Raw genomic sequence first — 19,001 nt, forward strand, 5'->3', positions numbered from 1 at the left:
TCGGCAGCGGCCTTATCTTCCCTGAGTTGTCCGTTACCCTCGGCACAAGTTCCCAAGGGGGTGGCAGCATACCTCTTGTCAAACAATAGAGACACTGGCACCACGCAGTGGATCAGCCCGTGAACCACCCCCTCCACCAGACACACACACGCACATACACACACACGCGAGCACACACGCGCTCGCATATCATCAAAATTATCACTAGCAAAAAGCAACTCACTTACACTTCCATCAATGCAGTGACGAACCCCGCACCCCGCCCAAATCCCTCGGCCAGACCCTCACTGGCGAGCAGGAAGAGGAGCTGCAGAGATCCATACGGCTGCTGGAAAACAAGATGGTGGAGGAAGAAGCGGCCAAGGCCGCCCAGGCCAGTGCCAGTGGAAGTGGCAGCAACGATGCAGCCAATAATGCTGCGGGAACGTGGATTGACGATATGGGTGTGGACTAAGGGCGTTCAAGGAGATGCAGGAACATGCCGAGATGTTGCAGAACGAGGCCAAACGTGGTTTTCTTGTTGCTTTCAAAAGGATGGTGGACGGAATCGAGTTCCATGCCTACAAGTACGACGAGGCACAGGGATGGTTTTGGGAAATGCCCAAGTACAGGCCTCAAAGAACTACCGACAGGAATAATTGAGGGGAAACCCTCCCCGCACCCTGTTGAATCCTAAACGTACCCTCTATTTTCCCCTGACAGCTGTCATATAATACTGGCCGTTTTTGCTGGTAATTTCGAGTTTTCTAATATCCCAGACATGCCGCTGAAAATCTTAAGTCCACGAGACAGCTATATCCTTCCCTATCTTCCCAAAACAAACATTCTAGCGATTCTTTTCATAGTATTAAGACATCTAGTAATACTTTTCATAGTGTTAAGGCTATCTAACTAAACAGGGCGCTACTCGCTAAACTCAAAATCGCTACTCAGGGACGAAAGTTCAGAAAATATTTCGATAGGCGCTCCAGCCTCCTCTCCTCTCGCCTCCTCTCCTCTCGCCTCCTCTCTTACCATATACTCTCGAACCCTCTCCTCCCAATATCTACCTAACTCTTCATCCTCCTCCTCGTCGTCGTCGTCAGCTACCTCGATACAGCTACGTACTACTTCACTCTAGACACGGGCGTCTCTGGCATCTATCTCCTCGATACTGATGCGTGCAAATGGGTGGTGTGAAAGGGGTGCAAATGGCCGTGTGAAATTGAGCGAAAAAAACGACCAAATTAGAAAGATGTTAGTATGCATTGAAAATACGAAATTTAGCGGGTAAAAACGGGATTTTCGATATCAGGTGTCATCCAGCTACAGTCCCACTTTTCTGGGTGGGACAGGGTACGTCTAGGAATAGGGTGGGTGCGGGGAGGGTTTCCCTAATTGAGTGAGTCCGGAAGCAATTGTCATGTTTTACGTGGGAAGGGAAAAGAGTGTTGAGCAAGATGGTTTGTCGATCCACACATGGATTACTCGCGTCTTACATGTACATATATCGAGGGATTCCCCCACCCTCTCTTTCGTCCTCTTTCTTCTCTTCTTCTTCTTCAATCAACAAGTTCACCACCACCTTCTTGTGCCCTCGTGTTCACATCCACTCCGTTCACTTCGACAAAGAGGCCATGGGAACGAGACTATATGCCTTTGAAGATCCGTAAAAAGGGTCCATTGTGCCGTCTTCGTTGATCTGGAGGCTTGAAGTGCTCCTTGGACAAAGTCGTCAAAGACTGCAGTGCTGACTGGCGAGGGAACGCGAGCGGGAGTAGCTGGTTGCGAAATCTAGGCCCTGATATCTTGGTCGGGATCGATGCCTCTCAGCTCCAGCTCTTGCCTTCGCTTCTGTTCGCGCTCCTCCTTGCTTGGTGCAGTTTCGTTTCCGGGAATGCCTTCCTCCTCGCAAGATTTATGCATGTCAGCCTCCATACTTCCATCCGACGTGACGGATACCTATGCTACGAGAATCCAGCCAGACATTGTGAACATCGAGGTTGTCATCGACAGGACCGAGGATGGATTCATCACAGGCACATTGCCTCCATGCCCATCTTCCACTCATCATGACCAATGATTCATGTGTTGTGTCCATGTGAACTCCATCCAGTCTGCCCAAGCCAAAAGGAATCAAAAAGGCAGCACAACAGAAGCAAAAAATGCCAAAAAGATGATGTTGTCCCAGAGGGAACATCGGGAATTGAGCCCGACGTGGGGGTCGAACCCACAACCTTGAGATTAAGAGTCTCACGCTCTACCGATTGAGCTAGCCGGGCAGCTGCAAGCTGCCTTGATTGTTGAAGGGAAGAGCCAGGAGTTTCGTATAAAAGTGCGTGAATTAGTTGGTGGCGAAGTTGAAAGGTTTTGTGGATGTGGATGTTTGGTGGAAGTTTGATGCCGGGCGGTCCCATGTTGTGATGGTGGATCGGGTGGGGACGATTCAGGGTGGTTCAGGGGTTGGGGCGGAAAGGAGGACGGGGGAGGGGAGGGTTAGGGTCAAAGGATGAAGGGGGCGGGATGGGAGATGGGGAGGACACTCTGCGATTTCACGAGGGGAATGCGTCAAGTTGAGGTATAATGAGCCCGGGAGGATGTTTTCAGGTCTGAGCTCTGCGAGATATGGTGATTATGTGCTTAAATCGTTATCGGAGACATGCATCCAAAGATGCCTCTCCTTCCATCATTCTTCATGCCATACATAAGTCATATCATGTTTTGTCCAAAGCCCTTTCTCCCCCTCCCAAGAACTTCCTCCCTTCATATGTACAACACCCGTATTATATCCTCCAACCTTCCTCCAGTCCTTTCCCCACTGAGCAAGCCTCTCCTTAATACCAGCCCAGGAGCTCTAAGCAGCACACAAATCCAACACCACAGCCCCCGCACTCCCACAAACCTTGGTCTGACTTCCCGCCATCTGCGTCCCATTCGCCCACTCAATAGCCCCACAGCTTCCGGTCCCCTTACCCTGCAACACGACCTTATGTCCCGCAAACGCGTCCCCAAAGACACTCGACAAGTCATACCAGATGTTGTCCCCGTCAAGCGAATACGCAAAGATCAGCTCCGGAGCGCCCGTGTACAGGCCGTCGGCCGTGGTGGTGATCTTCAAAGCTTTGCCGCCCGTTACGGGGTCCTTGACGAACGCCTCGGCGTAGGAGCCGCTGCCCGCGGCGAGGGTGACGGGCGACGAGACGGAGGAGCCCACGGACCAGAGGGTCACGGGGAAGGTGCACTTGTTGTTGACGATGGCGGAGCCGACGGTGGTGGCCCTGGTGGGGAGGACGGCGCTGAGGGCCGGGACGGCCGCGGTGGCGAGGGTGAGGAGGGTGGTGAGTTGCATTTTTGGTTGGGTTTTTGGGGCGGTTTGGGTGGTTTGGGTGGTTTGGTTTGTCGGTGACGGTGAGGAGTAGTCTTTGGGTTGAGTCTTTGAGGTTGAGACTTGTCTTGTTCGGTTTGCTGATGAGAAGAGGAGGAAGATGAGATGACAAGAGGAGCTTGAGGCTCTTATATACACCGAAGACCCTAGCTCTGAACCGATGTCATCGTCTTGGCTGACAACAACGTTCCCACCGCACCGCATCAGATCGAACACGGGAAGATGGTTACATCCTATCCAGTCTTGCCTCGAAATAGCATCCATCTCGTTAAGATGGATGTCAGATGGTGGAGGCGGAGTAGGTGTGGGCGGTGAGATACCAAGTCCCAACACGAGGTCGACAAGGTAAGACCCGCAATTCACCGACGTGTTACACTGCAGACAGGCTGGGCTTCACAATTGCAAACTTTCTCCTTCTCGATCTCTCGTATAGTCGTGCTATACCTGCTATGTCAGCCAAGGACCCCAAGGCCTCCAAGACTGAAGATCTTTGCCTTGCAAAAGCGTTAATCCAGCTCTCGGCAGCGCGGAAGTGCGGTTCGTTCCAGTCTTTGATAGTTCAATGGTCCACTGATCCGTAGAGGTACTTGGGTCGGATATGCAGTCGAAAGTTGTCGAAGTCTTGGACTCTTGGACTTGGGGAACATCACGCCGGAAGCTCCTCTACCTCTAGCTCTCAATATCCGCGAGACCAGAAAGACCCGAGCAAGAAAACACCATATTACCTTCAATCAACTCCAATACCACCCTAATCTAATACCAGGCCCCCAACAACAATACGACAGCAACAATACGACAATTGGATAGTTCGAATATCGAGAACCGACCTCTCGTGGTCGTCACCGCATATGATATCATTTGTTGGTTCGCCAAGCGAAAGCCAAGCCCTGGAGCCGCAGTCTCACCGTTCCCGTCGCTTCCGCAGCCAGCGATCTCCTGCGCCTCCATCTGCTGACATCCACTTGACATCCACTAACATCGTATTCGAAAGGGCCCGAAAATGCGGGGAACAGAGAGGGTGGGTGGCATCGTGAACCTTTTGCTGCCATTGATGGCTGCCCTGCCTGTAGGGCGGGCATGTAGGGTGCCGGATCGTATGGCGGGGTTGTATTACAGGGCTTGTGAGCGTCGGTGTGCATCATCGAAATATCGACTGTTCGTGATCGGTTTTTGTGGAGCTTCTCATGGCAGACGAGAAGAGTTGTGTACTTGCTTCCTTTTCCTTCCGGTTACTGGCTTCCACCAAAGAAAGAAACGAGACATTCGAAGACAATGAATCGAATGTTCGGCAACACCTTTCCGGGCCAAGACATGGCTGACTTCAATGATACCAGATGCCTATCTCATCCGGTTACACACGGGTATAAGCTTGTAGTGAGGCGAAACCAATCGCTTCGATTCACGATTCTGTGATACCGCGAAGGGCTTACAAGCTAGCTGCCTTCAAGTCGCACCGTCGAGCATCGCCAACCGATATGTATCTGACAGTTCGGCCCCTAGAACTAGCCCCCAACGCAGACATCGCATAGGAGGATCTCATGACCACGAAGTTCGCAATTCTCGCTATCGAAGCGATGAAGAGCTCCAGGCTTCCATATTGCCATAAAGTAGATTACTCCCGTCCTCGTATATGCAGGCGTCGATTGTTGTTGTTGGGGTTGAGGCGTGGCTCACGAGAGTTATGTAAAAGGTCGCGATGTAACCTTCTCCAACTCCACGGGACTCGGCGGGAGCGAGACCATGACCCTGACGTCAATCGGTTGGTGGAACCACTGATGCGCTGGGGCGAGCGCCGATAAGAGCCGCATGCATGCTTTTTGTCGATTGATTCCATGCTCTGGATTTTCCGAGGGTGGACTGATGGAAATAAAGGCAAGCAGAGCGCGCCTTTTTATTTGGCATTGCTTGCTGCATCGAAGAAATGATGTTTGGATTGATCAATCGACCTGCCTGACCTTGGGTGTTGGTCAGACTTCGCGATGTTGGTCAGTTGGTCAACTTCGCCAGCGGTTGGTCACTTGGCGGCGCCGTTGGCGACGACGAATTGCGGAAGTGCAGGGTAAGTGACGATTTTTGAGCAAACCGAGCAAAACCGCCGTTCGCGCCGTCGAGCGGTGGTGGTGGTGGCCCCTTGTCCCGGCGGTGTTGGCGCCAAGAGCCACCAAGAATCTGGGGCTTGGCGGACCGTCATCGCCCCATGGCCTCCATCCAGTCAGTCCTCGAGTCTTCTAGCCACCACGTCCGATAGCCTAGATGAAAAGAAAAAATTTGAAATGAAGAAGGGGAATGGGGAGAAGATCATGGTTAGTCCATAGAATGAGTGTCTGCATAAAAGCGGGAATAGAAACGCCACGATGGAAGTGCAAGCAAAGGCATGGACGGTGACGGTGCCCAACCACTGACCGATCAACAAAAGAGAGCACCCCGGGCTCGGAGAATGCAAGGTCCCTTTATGAGCACCACAAGCTCAAAACACCATCTGCCATATCTGCCAGGGCTCACGGACTCACCCACTCATGGCAAAGTGGAAAGGGAAGGACAAAGCATAGATAAGGGACAAACAGGTTGAAGTCTGGTCCTGCCTCACCGTTCAACGACAACAGCCGGACAGCGTGATGGCTTCAAGCAGCCCAACGAAAAGCGGGAACGAAGGCGAGCAAAGGCATTGAGACCGCACAGAAGATCACCGAAAGAAGATTGCGAACGGATGCTAGAGGTAGAGAGGTAGGAGTTAAGAATCGAGCACCACGGGTAAAACCAGCGGGGCCCGGAAGCAGCCTCGACTGCCCGGTGTTGTGCAGAAAGATGGATGGCCCAGTGCATGAAACATAAAGGGTGCATGGATTGTCTGTCCTCTCCGGCTGGAACGATGGGGATGCGAAAACATGGTGATGGCTTCATGGTCCCTTCTGGCTGGAGTCGATATGAGATGGCTTGGTGGGCGTTCGATGTAGTAGGCTGCCGGCAACTCGTTGAGAGATGGAGAAACGACACCATCACACGATGTTGCTATCGCCCATGCATCACGCAACAGAAAGACACAGAAGAGGGCACGCTTTAGCCAGGACTACAAACAGCATCATGGAAGCAGAAGACAAGGCAATGTATCCAAAAGTGTACGACAACTGTCGTTGTTGATATGAAAAAGGTATCCTAGAATGATCAATGGCAGCAGCCAGTCCGTCAGGTCGACCATGACTGCTGCGCCGAGAAAAAACAAACCCCCCTTTTGTAAAAACTGAAGAAAAAAATCTAAACGTTGTTTCCCAGGTATCGATAATCCTTCCAATTCCCGATTGGAAACAAAAAAGGTGCGCCGTTGAAAGGGACAACCAAACTCATTAAACTTCCCAACATATGCAAATGGCTTCTTATGCTCAGGAGTGGTACCATAAGACATCAATTTATTACACACGAAAACCTAACCAACACACTAGACTTCCACCCATATACATGCTTTCCCTATCTCCTGGGTATACAACAACCAACGGACTCCCTTCGCTCGCTGACTCGCCTAGAGCATGACCATGCCGGCACCAACGCCCATGGCAACGACAACGTACATGCCAACAGCCATATCAGCAACGGTGAAGAAGCTCTTCATGGCGAGAGGGGAAGCGAACGAGGAGCTAGTGGCAGCAGCACCACCACTGGTACCACCGGTACCACCGTTGCCGGAGCCAGCAGTGGCGGTAGCAGCGACCGCGTTAGCAGCCTCAGCGCTCTTGAGAGCGGCGGAGCAGGTGGGATCGGCCTTGGCGGCGCCGTTGGCGGAGGCCTGACCGTTGAAGTCGCAGGCGGTGGAAGCGTACTTCTGGTTCTTGTAGTACTGGTCCATAACGTAGCCGAGCTGCTGGAGGGAGTTGCACATGGCGTAAGAGCCGTAGACACCGGTAGAGACGTTACCCTGGATGCCGGCGCAGGCGGCGGGGTCGTTGCCGCAGACGACGCCGAAGAGCTCACCGTAAGCGGTGGGCTTAACGCTCGAGTTGGGAACGCAGGTGAGGGAGTTGTACATGCACTCGCAGAGGCTCTCATCGGGAGTAGGGGGGAGAGCGTCGCCAGTGACCTGCCAGTTAGAGGTGACATCGGGGCACTCGGCGGGCTCGTTGGTGGGCTTGTAGGCATCGAGTTCGACGGCGGAGGGCTTGGCGGCAAGGACGTTGGTCTTGAGCTTTTGGTAGTTCTTCATGGGCGTGGCGGTGTTGCCGGAGACCTTGACGAGACCATAGTCGTTGTCCTCCTCGAAGTACATGTAGACGATACCGCCAGAGAAGACGCCGGTCATGGCGTCAGAGTAAAGAGCGGTGGTCTCCTCGAAGATACGGCCGTCGGCACCGTTGGGGATGTTGCAACCGTACTCGGCGAAGAAGACGGGGACAGAGTAGTTCTTGAAGAAGTCGATCTGGTCCTGGTATCCGGAGCCCTGGATGGTGTTTTGGCCGCACCACTCGTAGATGTTGTAACCCCAGAAGTCGATGGCCTCGCTCTGGTTACCGCAGTTGAAGTAGTGGGCCATCTCGGAACGAATCTTGGCGTCGTCGTTGGCGGCATAGCCAACACCCATCCAGCGCTTGACGTTGTCCTTGATGTAGTTCTTGGAGTCACGGACAGCAGCCTTGACGTAAGCGGAAGCGTCGGTGTTGGTGGCGTTGTTGGAGACCTCGTTACCGGCAAAGAAACCGATGACGTTGCTGTACTTGCTCATCTCGTCGATGACAGCAGTGTAGCGCTTGTAGAGAGTGACATCCCACCTGGGGTCGTCGCGGTTGATGGACGTGGAGGGCTCGGACAAATCACTGATAACGTAGATGCCGGCCGCGTCGAGGAGCGCCATGCAGGCGCTGTGGTCGGCAGTAGGGTCGATGGCGTAGGTACGAATGGCGTTGGTGCCAGCGGCCGCCATGATGGGAACATCACGCTTGCAGGCGGCCGCGTCGGCGAGGGGATCCTTGAAGGTACCAGTGGTTGTCTCGCCACCAGCGCCGGCAGCATCTTGTTGGTAGGCGATACCCTTGATGTAGAACTGGGTGCCGTTTTCGTAGAAGAACTTGGTGCCCTGTGGATTCGAATGTGGTTAGCATTGGGGGCGCTTCGTGATCTGGGGTGCCACAGTATGCCTACCTTCATGGTGATGGGTTGAAGCGCAGCGGAAGCCTGACCCGCAAGGGTGAGGCCCGCAACAAGGGCCGCTTTAGAGGTAACCATTTTTGCTGTGTGTGTGTGTGTGTGTCGAAGTTGTTGATTAAGGCGGTGTTCGTTGTATTCTAATCGGTATTGAAGAAAAGTATGTCGGGAATTATCCTCCAGCTGTGGGCCGAGTGTATCGTGTAAATATGTTGTTTAAAGAATGTGGGAGAAGATATAATAAAAAGAGGCAGTAGCGAAAGACCTCTGTGATGTGTTCAGCCCCCTCTATGGATGATTAGTGGTGGATGGGCAGGAGTGAGAGAGAGTGAATGGAGTGAAAATGAACAGCTCGGGGGACATGCGGTGGAAAAGGAGGAAAGAAGAAGGCGACGGAGATTGGAAAGTGTGGAAATGGAGACTGGTCTGTGCGTCAGTGTGCGTGTCGTTGTGGGTCCGCGTTGGCCGGTGTGGTGGGGAGTGGGTCAAGAACCCCAGCAGCGGGTCCATCGAGGCCCCCAGTTCGCTCAGGAACGCTAATGCTGCAGCAGACGATGCAGTGGAAGGGGCCTACGCCAAGCAATTGAGGGCAACAACCACACAGAATCTCGAAATGGCTTGCTCAGTCCTATCAATGATCCGTCCATCACACTGGCAATCTCTGTGTCGCAGACCTCACCGGCCAACCATTTTGCACCTTTTTTGGGAGGTTTGGGAGGTAACATGTCTCCAACGCCACACAGCCCAGTGAAAGATGAACTCGAAACCGACAAGTGGGTTCGTCTGGTGATGTGGGTTTCGTCGCATGTGGGGATTTCGTAAACGCAGGGATGATCAGACATTGGGGGAGGGATTGTGTTTGGGAAAGACGCTGTGCTTGTCTCCATTCCGGTCGTCCCTCATCTCTGGAAACACAGGAACACATTGAATTGGATTGTTATTGTTAACGGGAGTGCGGGACACTGCCGGGATTCCATAAAAGTTCATGCAACACACATGTAAATCCCGTGTGCATCACCATGTTGACAAGATTCAAAAGGCCGTTGACCGCCATCGCATCGTTGCAGTGTCAGTGTGCCATCTTCATTTCGCCTGTTGCCAATGTGTGGACTCGTCTCCAGAGGACCCTTTCCTTCGTGGAAGCTCTGCCGAGCCTGGGGCAGACGAGCAACTTTGTGGACACAACACAACCGAGCGAGCGGGCATTGAGCGACCGGCCCAGGGGTTCAATTGTTGGCTGACATCGATCGGTTCATCTCTGGCGATAAAAGATTGAACCCTTGAAGGAGCAGCTCAAGCGACTCGATGGTACACGTACATACCGATAACACGTGACAGGGCCGTCCAGAAGAAGAGGGAATGTCCGACCGTGCCACTCCGCGGCCTGCCATTTCAAGCATGCTGTTGATCGAGATAGGGGGATATGGGATGAAAGATGAAGGATGAACATGTTCTCCTTGTTGGCGATTGACGTTCATCACTTCCACTGTCAAAGCTTCATTTTCATTCAAAGCGCACATCTGTTTGGTATCTTTTTTCTCGTTTGGCGCTCACATCGATCAGCGGCACGCCGACGCCCGACACAGGCAGGGAAGGGAGGCGGAGTCGCGACCCCATTTCTGGCACGTTCGCAGTCTGGCTGGTGCTGGTGGGCTGCTCACCCCAGAGAGAATTGGCTCGCCAATTTCCCCCGACGTTATTTCCCGGCTATTCCGTTTCCTCTCTTCTGTCATGCTCTCTTCGTATTTCCACGAGAGCCGACTCGATGAAAACATGCAACGGAACCGAACCGGCTGCCAGTATCGCCGATACGCCTCGTTTGTGAATGTAACCCAAGAGATCTCTTGTCATCAAATCCGCGCAATCGACAAGCCTTGTTCCCGTCTTGTCGTCAACAAGCAACGCTTGGATTTGGCAAAGAAGGCTTGGTTGATCGACGAGACCTTCTCGGCCCAGCGGGTTTGCGGGTTTGGAGCGGGTTTGGAGCGGGTCCCGCTTTGCTTGGTATGAGCTTGGCAGGCTTGGTCGCAGTGGAGCCGGCTTGGCGCATCAGGGGTAATGCAGGGCAGGCTCGTGTGATATTACTGGTAATAATGGATATATGGGTTCAACGTAGCTTGATTGTATATATATATGTAAGACTGGCTCTGTAGACTTAAAGTTCTAGCATCTAGGTAAAAATCCCGCATATCCTAATCCAACTAGGCACGTACATACCCAATAGATCCTTTAACCTATAATACACCCTCTTAAATCTAATATATAAACTATGCCAAATCTACCTAAAAGTACCCTAAAATCCTTTTACCACTAGCTAAAAATAATATTATTCCTAAATTACTTCCCCGTTATAGTAGCTTTCAAACTATTGTTCGTAAAAATCTTATCTTATTATATTTACTATTATATTCGCCGATTTATTGCCCGAATCCTCTTTTATAAAATCCTCTATACCCTTCGGGCAGTTTATAGTGATATCTCCGCTATTAAATTCTTGTAATTAAATTTATAGCTATTATAACTCTACGAATCCTAATTATTCTAGAGACTTTAAATATACTATAGGAAGGAGGCTCTTAATAAAGCTATTTACGATCTACTCCTTAGTAAGTACGTATACTACGTTTACTAACTTCCTTTCTTACGCTTACTTTAACTAATACTTATATATATTAATATGCTTAAATTTAGTTACGAACCAAATTCCCCCCTTTATAATAAATCGTATCGTTTATTTATTATTATAAGCTATAAGCGTAGCCTCTTAATTTTCGAACCCTAGGGTAAGCCTATTAAAAAAAAGGCGGGTATAGATAGCCTCCTTAATTCCCTAGCTAAGGGATAGCAATTCGGCTTCTATAAATAAAGTTGTAACTATATCTTACTTATTAGCTCGGCAATTGATTATAGCGCCTAGGAATTTAAATACAAAAGGTTATAAATTCTTTCGATTAAGAAAACTGTCTATAAATAAGGAATTAATTAAAATATAGAAGTTTTAATAATTTTTATTATTTAACTAAAGGGCGTAATTTTAAATTGTAAGAAAGTAAAGCAATATTCGATCTATAACCGTATAATGTGCTTAATTAGGATTTGAATTAAATTGAATAAATTTAGAGATTAGGAAAGCTATATTTAATCGCGACGTAACAACGATATAAAAAATCGAACCAATTTTAACTTAATATATATAAATTTGATAAGGGGCTATACTATTTTAGTAAAGTAAGAACTCTTCCTTAATTATAAGTATAGAATATAATTTTTTAATACGTTTAACCTTCTCCGCGATCTTCTAAATATGATCGCGCTATAATAATTAAATCAATTTCTTTTTTCAGTCTCGAATAATCTCGATATTTAAAAATTATTTTAGTAATTTTCTACCCGTTAATTAATATTTCTTCTCTATAGTAATTACTACCCCTTTAGTTATAGTAATCTCTTTATCCCTATTTTTATAAGTAATAACGATATCGTCGATATAAAAAAAGAGGAATATATTATTTTTAATTAAAATATTAAGCTTTATAGGGAGAGGATTTATATTTATAACTACGAAGGTCTTAGTAAATTCCTATTACTAGAAGAAAAGAGATTTCTATAAACTATATAATACATATAATAATTAAAATACTTAATTTTTCCTAATATATTTAGGGGGAACCTTTATAAATACTATTTCATCGAATATAGTATTAATAAAAGTATTCTTTACGTCGTACTAAATTAAATCGAAGTTAAAGTAAGCGGCTATAGCTATTAGGATATAAAACGATTTAATTACTAAAATTGCTACGTACGTTTTACGTATGTTATCCTTAGACTATTAGTCCCTACGTATAATTAGACGCGCTTTATATTTAAGGAACCGGCCGTTTTAATCAAATATATAAATATATACCTACATCGAACCGAATTTTTCGTTATTTCCCGCTTTCTTAATATTAATCCACTTCTAGGACTTCTTATCCTTATATTTTTAAAGAATTTTCTAAAAGAATAAGAATTAAAATTACTATAGTATTCTAGAAGAGGTAGAAAGTTAATTCAATAGAAGGTCTTTAATATACACTTTATTTTATAGCGGTTAATAATATCCCTTATTATTTTTAATTTAGGATTATAATTGGGATTAATATTGATACCCTTCTTTTTTATTTATTCTAAGAAGGTTTAGTTTACGACCTTATCTCCCTAAAGGCTTATAAATTGATTACGTCTTATAAATAAAAATAATACAGCTTAATAAAGGTATTAATCTATAATTAACTATAATTCTTTATTGGAATAAGAGAAGTCAGTTATTAGAAACGTAATTAGATTGTTAGGAGGCGTAGGGAAATAGCCTCCTTTTTTATCCTTCAAATTTAAAACTATACTCTAAAAATCCGACGGTAATTATATAAGCAGCGATAATAAGGGCTCTAAAAACTTTTATAGTATTTTTAAACCTAGTAATATCCCTAATACTTACGGAACCTCCAAAAATCTAAATTGCGTCTATATCTCTAAAAACTCTAATTTCTCCTCTTCCCTTAATATATTCTTGGTAGGAAAATTTTGGACAACGGGGCTAAGAATTCTATTATCTATAGCGGGTATAGTTTTAACTTATAGGACGTTTATTTACATAATACTTATTTAATAAAAATCTCTTAATTGTATAGCTAACTTTTTAAAGGAAATATTAAGGGCATTATAAATTTCTTTAACGTTACTACTAAGGAAAAGTTTATTTTTATTAAATACGACGTTTCGTATAATAATAATAGAGTTAATATAGGGATTCCAAATCCTATAAATATTCGTTAATTAATATTTAACTAAATAGCCAACCCAAGTACGGTCCTTAAATTTCATTAATTTATTCTTTTTCTTTATAATTTATATTATAAGAATAAAGATTTTATAATTATATACTTTAAAGTATATAATAATAGGGGAGGGGTTTAATAAAAGAATGATACAGTCTTTAAATTAATATTACGTCTCGAATTAATTTTAAGGAAATTTCTAATAATACTTCGCCTTGGGAGTTAAATTATATAAGTATATAATTGCTCTAATGATTTCTATTTATAGTTTCTAAAGAAAATTTATATTTAATTGTATTATTATACCCTTAATTTTAATCACACCCCCTAAACACTCTATACCGCCGTTTTAAATTTATATATAAAGTACTAAAGGTTCGATACTAATTCCCTTAGTAATAAACCAAGTAATGATCTTTTTATTACCAATTATTTTATTATTGTATTCGATTACTTAAAGTATAATTTAATATTAAATCTATAGCCGTATATAAAAGGATTCTAAATACGCGATAATAAATTCAAAGTTTCTAATACCGAAATAATATATTTAAACGAATTTAAACTACCGGTTTACAATTACTATTAAATTTAAATATTTCTAACCCCCTATTTTTACCTTTTTATAAAAAAAGAAATCGACGGTTAATTATAACTTAAGGCCCTTTAAGTAATTACAAATTTCTCTACACATTTAATACTTTAATTTAGTTTTAGTATATAATTTACAATATACTATATCCGGTACCTTAAATCGTACGCTATATTTTTATTTTGTTAATTTAATTAAAGTCTCGGGTCCCGGGTAGCCAAATTGAAAATACTAGCGAAGGGGCTTACCCTTTTAGGGCTTCCGCTTAATATAATTTATATATTATATAATAATAAAAAAAACTCGTTAATACTATTTTATAAAGGGATATACTCTAAAATAAATCATTTATATTTAAAAAGGATATGATAAATAAGGGAATCCGTAAAGCGGAAGCGCAAATAATTATTCTTATAGTCTTAATAAATTTATTCATCTTCGAATTATTTTAAAGAAACGAGGTTATAAATTATACCCAGTATTAGAATGACGTTAGGGAATTAGAGCTCTCTATTTCTATTATTATTTTAGACTATAATTATAATAGTACTATACCCCTTTATAAGAATCCGCTTATCTCCTGCCTATACGTAATTACTAGTGTTTAAAGGGGTAAAGTTTATGAAGCGATTAATTTTATTAAAGATCTATATTATTATACCTAAATCAAAGATTGTAAAATCTGTTAGTAGGTATATAGCGCTATATTTCGTTATAAGTACTAAGAAATTATTTTCACCTACCCGACGACTATAGAATTAAGTATTTTAATCTTCGTCGTCCTACTATATTTGTAAACGGTTAACGGCTTCTTTAAGTATTTTATCCTTCTTTGAATTAATATACGCATGCTTTTTAATAATAGAATTTTCAATCTAATTTTTATAGGCTAATTATAACCTAATATAATAATATTTATTTAAATTATAGCCCGGCTTCTTTAAGTATTTTATCCTTCTTTGAATTAATATACGCATGCTTTTTAATAATAGAATCTTCAATCTAATTTTTATAGGCTAATTATAACCTAATATAATAATATTTATTTAAATTATAGCCCGGCTACTTATAGAATTTATATAGGGATCGACGTAATTATTTGTTCGTTAGTAAGGACGAAGAGGAAATATGTTTATTTTTATTAATATTCTTCCTAAATTTACTATTTTTACTTATAACCTTTCCCTATCCCTCTACCTCCGGACTGTCACGGCACGTTGAATTGAGGGCCGAGGCTCCAAAAGGTTCAGACGAATGTAATAAGATATTAAAAATGAGGAGGAAAGAAGAGCTAGATACATAGGATGGAAGGAAAGAAGGGTTCTTATATACAATAGCAGATGGGATGATAGAAGATCCCAGATGCTAACAGGTACTGGCATGCTAAGCCATTACACGGACTAAAGTTTTATTCATCGCTAGGAACATTCTCTTTAACGGGCTTACTGCTTAACGTAACCGCGAACGTAATACTTTTAAATAAGAGGGTATAACCCTTTCCCTAAATAATATTCGGTATTATTACTTTACGAAAATCTTTGGCTACGGTATAAAAAGAGATTTTAAAATTAGGGTTTCTCTCGATCTCTTTATTATATCAAAACTAATAATGATTTACCCAAGCGGTATAAACATTCGACCTTAAATTATATAGAATTTTAGGAATTATAAATTTGGTTTATTTATTCTAATAATTCCTTTAGTAATATAAAGGGCTATGGCCGCCTCTTAATAAAAGGTCTAATGGTACTAATTATAGTTAATTTTACTAAGGGGCTTAAAAATACTAATAAATCTAATCCGGGCGAACTTCTTTACCTTACGGTTATTAAAAGCAGTGGACTTACTAAAATTATTGTACTACTTATATAGACTAATACGTTTAATAAAATTAATTTCCCGGTAATTATCTCTAATAATTTCAAATATGTAACGATTTAATAAAATCTTCTTAGTACCTAAATCAGAAAAGGTCTTAATTTCTATACGTTAATCCGACTTCTCAATTATATAATTATAGTAGTCGTACTTATAATAGAAGCTGTATAATTTAATAATAATAGATAGGGTAACCTTTCTATCCTTCTTAGCTTCCCTAGTTTTTCTAGCGAGAACCTCCCCTTAATAGCTAGCAATATTGGGTTCTATTAGTTCGGTTAGCTAAGGAACGTAATTATTCGGGTCGATATATTTTTAGAGACCCAAGTCCTGGGCTATAGAAATAAATAGATTTTCCTAAGCCGGCCAATCCTTAAGACTATTGAAAGTAACGTTATTAATTTTAGTTGTAAATATTATTGGTAATCGTTTAGTCAGTTGTTGTTGCTAACGATAGTTTTAACAGTCGAATTAATAAGATTTTTAATTGTGATATTACTGGTAATAATCGATATCTGGGTTCAACGTGGCTTGATTGTATATATGTATATAAAACTAGCTCTGCAGACTTGAAGCTCTGGCATCTGGGTAAAAATCCCGCATATCCCAGTCCAGCTGGGCACGTGCACGCCCAGTGGATCCCCTGGCCTCTGACAGCTCGCAGGCATTGGGGGCGTGGGCGGCTGTCTCCTGGAAATCTTGGCAGCTTGGCAACTTGGCAGCAAGCCTTTTGGCCAACTTTTCGTGCCCACCTCGAATTCAATTCGATGTTCGTCTTTGGTTTCAGCGACGCTGACGACGACGACGACTAGTTCGATGGCTGTGCATGCGCTTGATAAGTATTGAACCGTTCTTCAATCTGTGGATGTTGATTTTGCTAGTGTCTTCTATTTTGGATTTGAAGATGGATGACCTGAATGCTACTCTGACATGAATGCACTCCTGACAGCACTCGCAAACTCGGAAGATGAACCCCCCGAATTGTGCATACATCTTGAAATTGAGCTTCAAGCGACACGCAAACCGCCCGCCGCGAGTTGTCACACCAACACAAGCGCCCGATATCTTGATCGCTCTATCGCTCAACTCAAATATCTATTGTACTCTAAAAATCCCAGCCATCGGCAGTGCAAGCGCAGTGCCACCCGTTTGAAACTTGTGTCGAATGTCCACACAGTCGACGGTTGAAGCACCACGACGGACTGGGAGCTTGTTGTCAACATGCAGTGTTTTACTTCCAAACCAAAATGACGTCCGGATGCCAACAGCCGAAACAGCGGGTCAAGTTTCATGCTTCAACTTTGTGGTCAAACCTTTTTTTGCGAATGAGTCGAATCAACAAATCAATTGGTCCTCGCTCGAAAATTCCTGACCACCCAATCCATGATCTACAGGAGAATGATTGGCGCGATCTTCACTCCTTCCAATGTCAGCACTGCCTCCTTCGTGTGGTGGTTGTCTTGGTTGTGCAGTCGCGATGAGGGTGTGATCTGTGCTTCTAAGAATGGAACATGCCGCTCACTGTCCGCTGTGGTGGGCGACGACGGCTGGCCGGCGAGTGCGACCGACAGGAAAAGGGGCGCGGCACGCAGGGCTCGGCAGGCACAGGAGGCGCTGGTGCACGAACTAGAACGTACAAGGTGCTGTTAGAATGAGGTTGGTGCACTAACATACTGCCGCAGTGTAGGTAGACAGATCAGATAGGATAGTAACAGGAGCGCAGCACTAAATGAACGTCCTCCCGTCACCAACCACCGAGGTTCCAGTGAGTGCAATCAATTCCAATGACCTGATGTCCGACAGGCAACTTGGAACAATTCACAAATACGACCCTCCAAACCCTCAATTATTCTAACATCCACGATTCTGTCCCTCACTCTTCATTACCAATATATATGTCTCTTCGACCGATTCAGCAAGATACTCGACGTCCTATAGCCCAGCCGTCGATACAGCATGCCATCAATGATGCACAAACAAGGCTGAAGTCAGCACCAAACAACCTCGACACCCAAGCCATAACGCCATCTCCATTCCATGTGACCATGTCCATCAATGTCATCACAGAAACATTCTCAAAGATCACATAGAATAAGTGATATCTTCATTCCACAGACAAAGCTTTCACTCTCAGGTCCATCCAGCATCAAGTTGACGCCCTTCTCAGTCTGTCTCAAAGCCTTTCCCATTTCGATCTATCTACCTGAGCTTCCTTGTTTTCCTTGTCCAACTAGCCTTCCCTCGTTGCATATTCCACAATGCCGCAGCCCTGTCCAACTCGCGTATCACGGGCCTAATGGGTAAAGTTCTCTCCCTCGTCCAACCAGCCTGAATATTCCACAATACCGCCTCCCTTGTCCACTCAGCCTGATCCTCATACTTCGCGATGCCGCAGCCCTGCCCAACTTCCATGTCACGGGCCTAATGGGTAGGGCTCCAAGCTTGGAGCAAGTGTTCCAGCCGCCTATATATACGTGGAGTCCTGCTTCAAACGTGGTTAAGCATGGTTAGCATCCGTACTCGCAAAGGAAACGGCAAACTCCAAAGAGTATTGACAAGTGTTTTGCTCTCAGACTGTTCTTAGTTGTTTTTTGTGCCTCTCATCGACCTTGGTCTCCGAACTGGTGCGTAGTAGGTGTCCATCATGAAGCAAGTCGCTATTCTATGGGAGGTTTTCTGCTTACCAAGCTACGGTGTTGGTTCTTTCTTATTGTTCCAGTGGCCTACATCGGCTCGCCAGTCCTGCTTTGAACACGGCTACATGTGGTTAGCATCCGTACTCCCCAAGGAAACGGTGATCTACAAGGACACGCAGGTTCGTGTTGCTTTCAGAGCGTTCTTAGTTGTTTTTTTATGCCTGTCATTGACCTTTGGGTTGGTCTACAGGTGCTTTGCTTGGTATCATCATCAAGCAAGTGTCTATTCTAGCGGGAAGTTCTCTGCTTACCAAGCTACGGTGTTGGCTGAAGACAGTAGCCAGGACCAAGCGCCGGAGTGGTGATCGAGAGGCCTACTGGGAGAAAGTATTCTCTGTTAGCAGTGTCCTTCCAAAAGAGGGCAAGTGCTACAGCCAAGTGGTGGTGCCGTTTCTATCAGAATCAGGCAATATTTGCCTTCATTGTCCCGAAGGAACTCAGAAGTAGTCATATATAAGGGTGCTCATCATGAAATGCACCGGGGCTGTTCGGTCGTCGGGAACACTTGGGGTTTGAATGAAAGT

At 44.8% G+C, this 19,001-nt stretch overlaps 4 protein-coding genes across 4 annotated transcripts; 1 reads left to right on the forward strand and 3 right to left on the reverse strand.

Moving 5' to 3' along the window:
• Nucleotides 1-1,857: 1,857 nt before the first annotated feature.
• On the reverse strand, nucleotides 1,858-2,517 carry B0H65DRAFT_90814 (uncharacterized protein). Its single transcript, XM_062831555.1, has one exon. It carries the CDS (start codon nucleotides 2,394-2,396, stop codon nucleotides 2,064-2,066), a length of 333 nt encoding a protein of 110 aa, XP_062683830.1. The 5' UTR covers nucleotides 2,397-2,517; the 3' UTR covers nucleotides 1,858-2,063.
• Nucleotides 2,518-2,833: 316 nt separating this feature from the next.
• B0H65DRAFT_506134 (bys1 domain-containing protein) lies at nucleotides 2,834-3,328 on the reverse strand (the record flags this gene model as incomplete). The annotated part of the gene is made up of 1 exon (XM_062828045.1): nucleotides 2,834-3,328. One exon carries the CDS (start codon nucleotides 3,326-3,328, stop codon nucleotides 2,834-2,836), a length of 495 nt encoding a protein of 164 aa, XP_062683831.1.
• Nucleotides 3,329-6,878: 3,550 nt separating this feature from the next.
• B0H65DRAFT_545653 (putative beta (1-3) glucanosyltransferase gel3p) lies at nucleotides 6,879-8,572 on the reverse strand (the record flags this gene model as incomplete). The annotated part of the gene is made up of 2 exons (XM_062829396.1): nucleotides 6,879-8,423; nucleotides 8,489-8,572. The coding sequence occupies 2 exons, from the start codon at nucleotides 8,570-8,572 to the stop codon at nucleotides 6,879-6,881; spliced, it is 1,629 nt and encodes a 542-aa protein (XP_062683832.1).
• Nucleotides 8,573-18,222: 9,650 nt separating this feature from the next.
• Nucleotides 18,223-18,996, forward strand: B0H65DRAFT_91045 (uncharacterized protein). Its single transcript, XM_062831556.1, has 2 exons — nucleotides 18,223-18,287; nucleotides 18,355-18,996. The coding sequence occupies exon 2, from the start codon at nucleotides 18,426-18,428 to the stop codon at nucleotides 18,780-18,782; it is 357 nt and encodes a 118-aa protein (XP_062683833.1). The 5' UTR covers nucleotides 18,223-18,287; nucleotides 18,355-18,425; the 3' UTR covers nucleotides 18,783-18,996.
• Nucleotides 18,997-19,001: the final 5 nt, after the last annotated feature.

Source organism: Neurospora tetraspora (genome assembly GCF_033439725.1).
Source record: "Neurospora tetraspora strain CBS 560.94 chromosome Unknown B0H65scaffold_2, whole genome shotgun sequence".
In the NCBI taxonomy this organism is placed as follows: Eukaryota; Fungi; Ascomycota; class Sordariomycetes; order Sordariales; family Sordariaceae; genus Neurospora; species Neurospora tetraspora.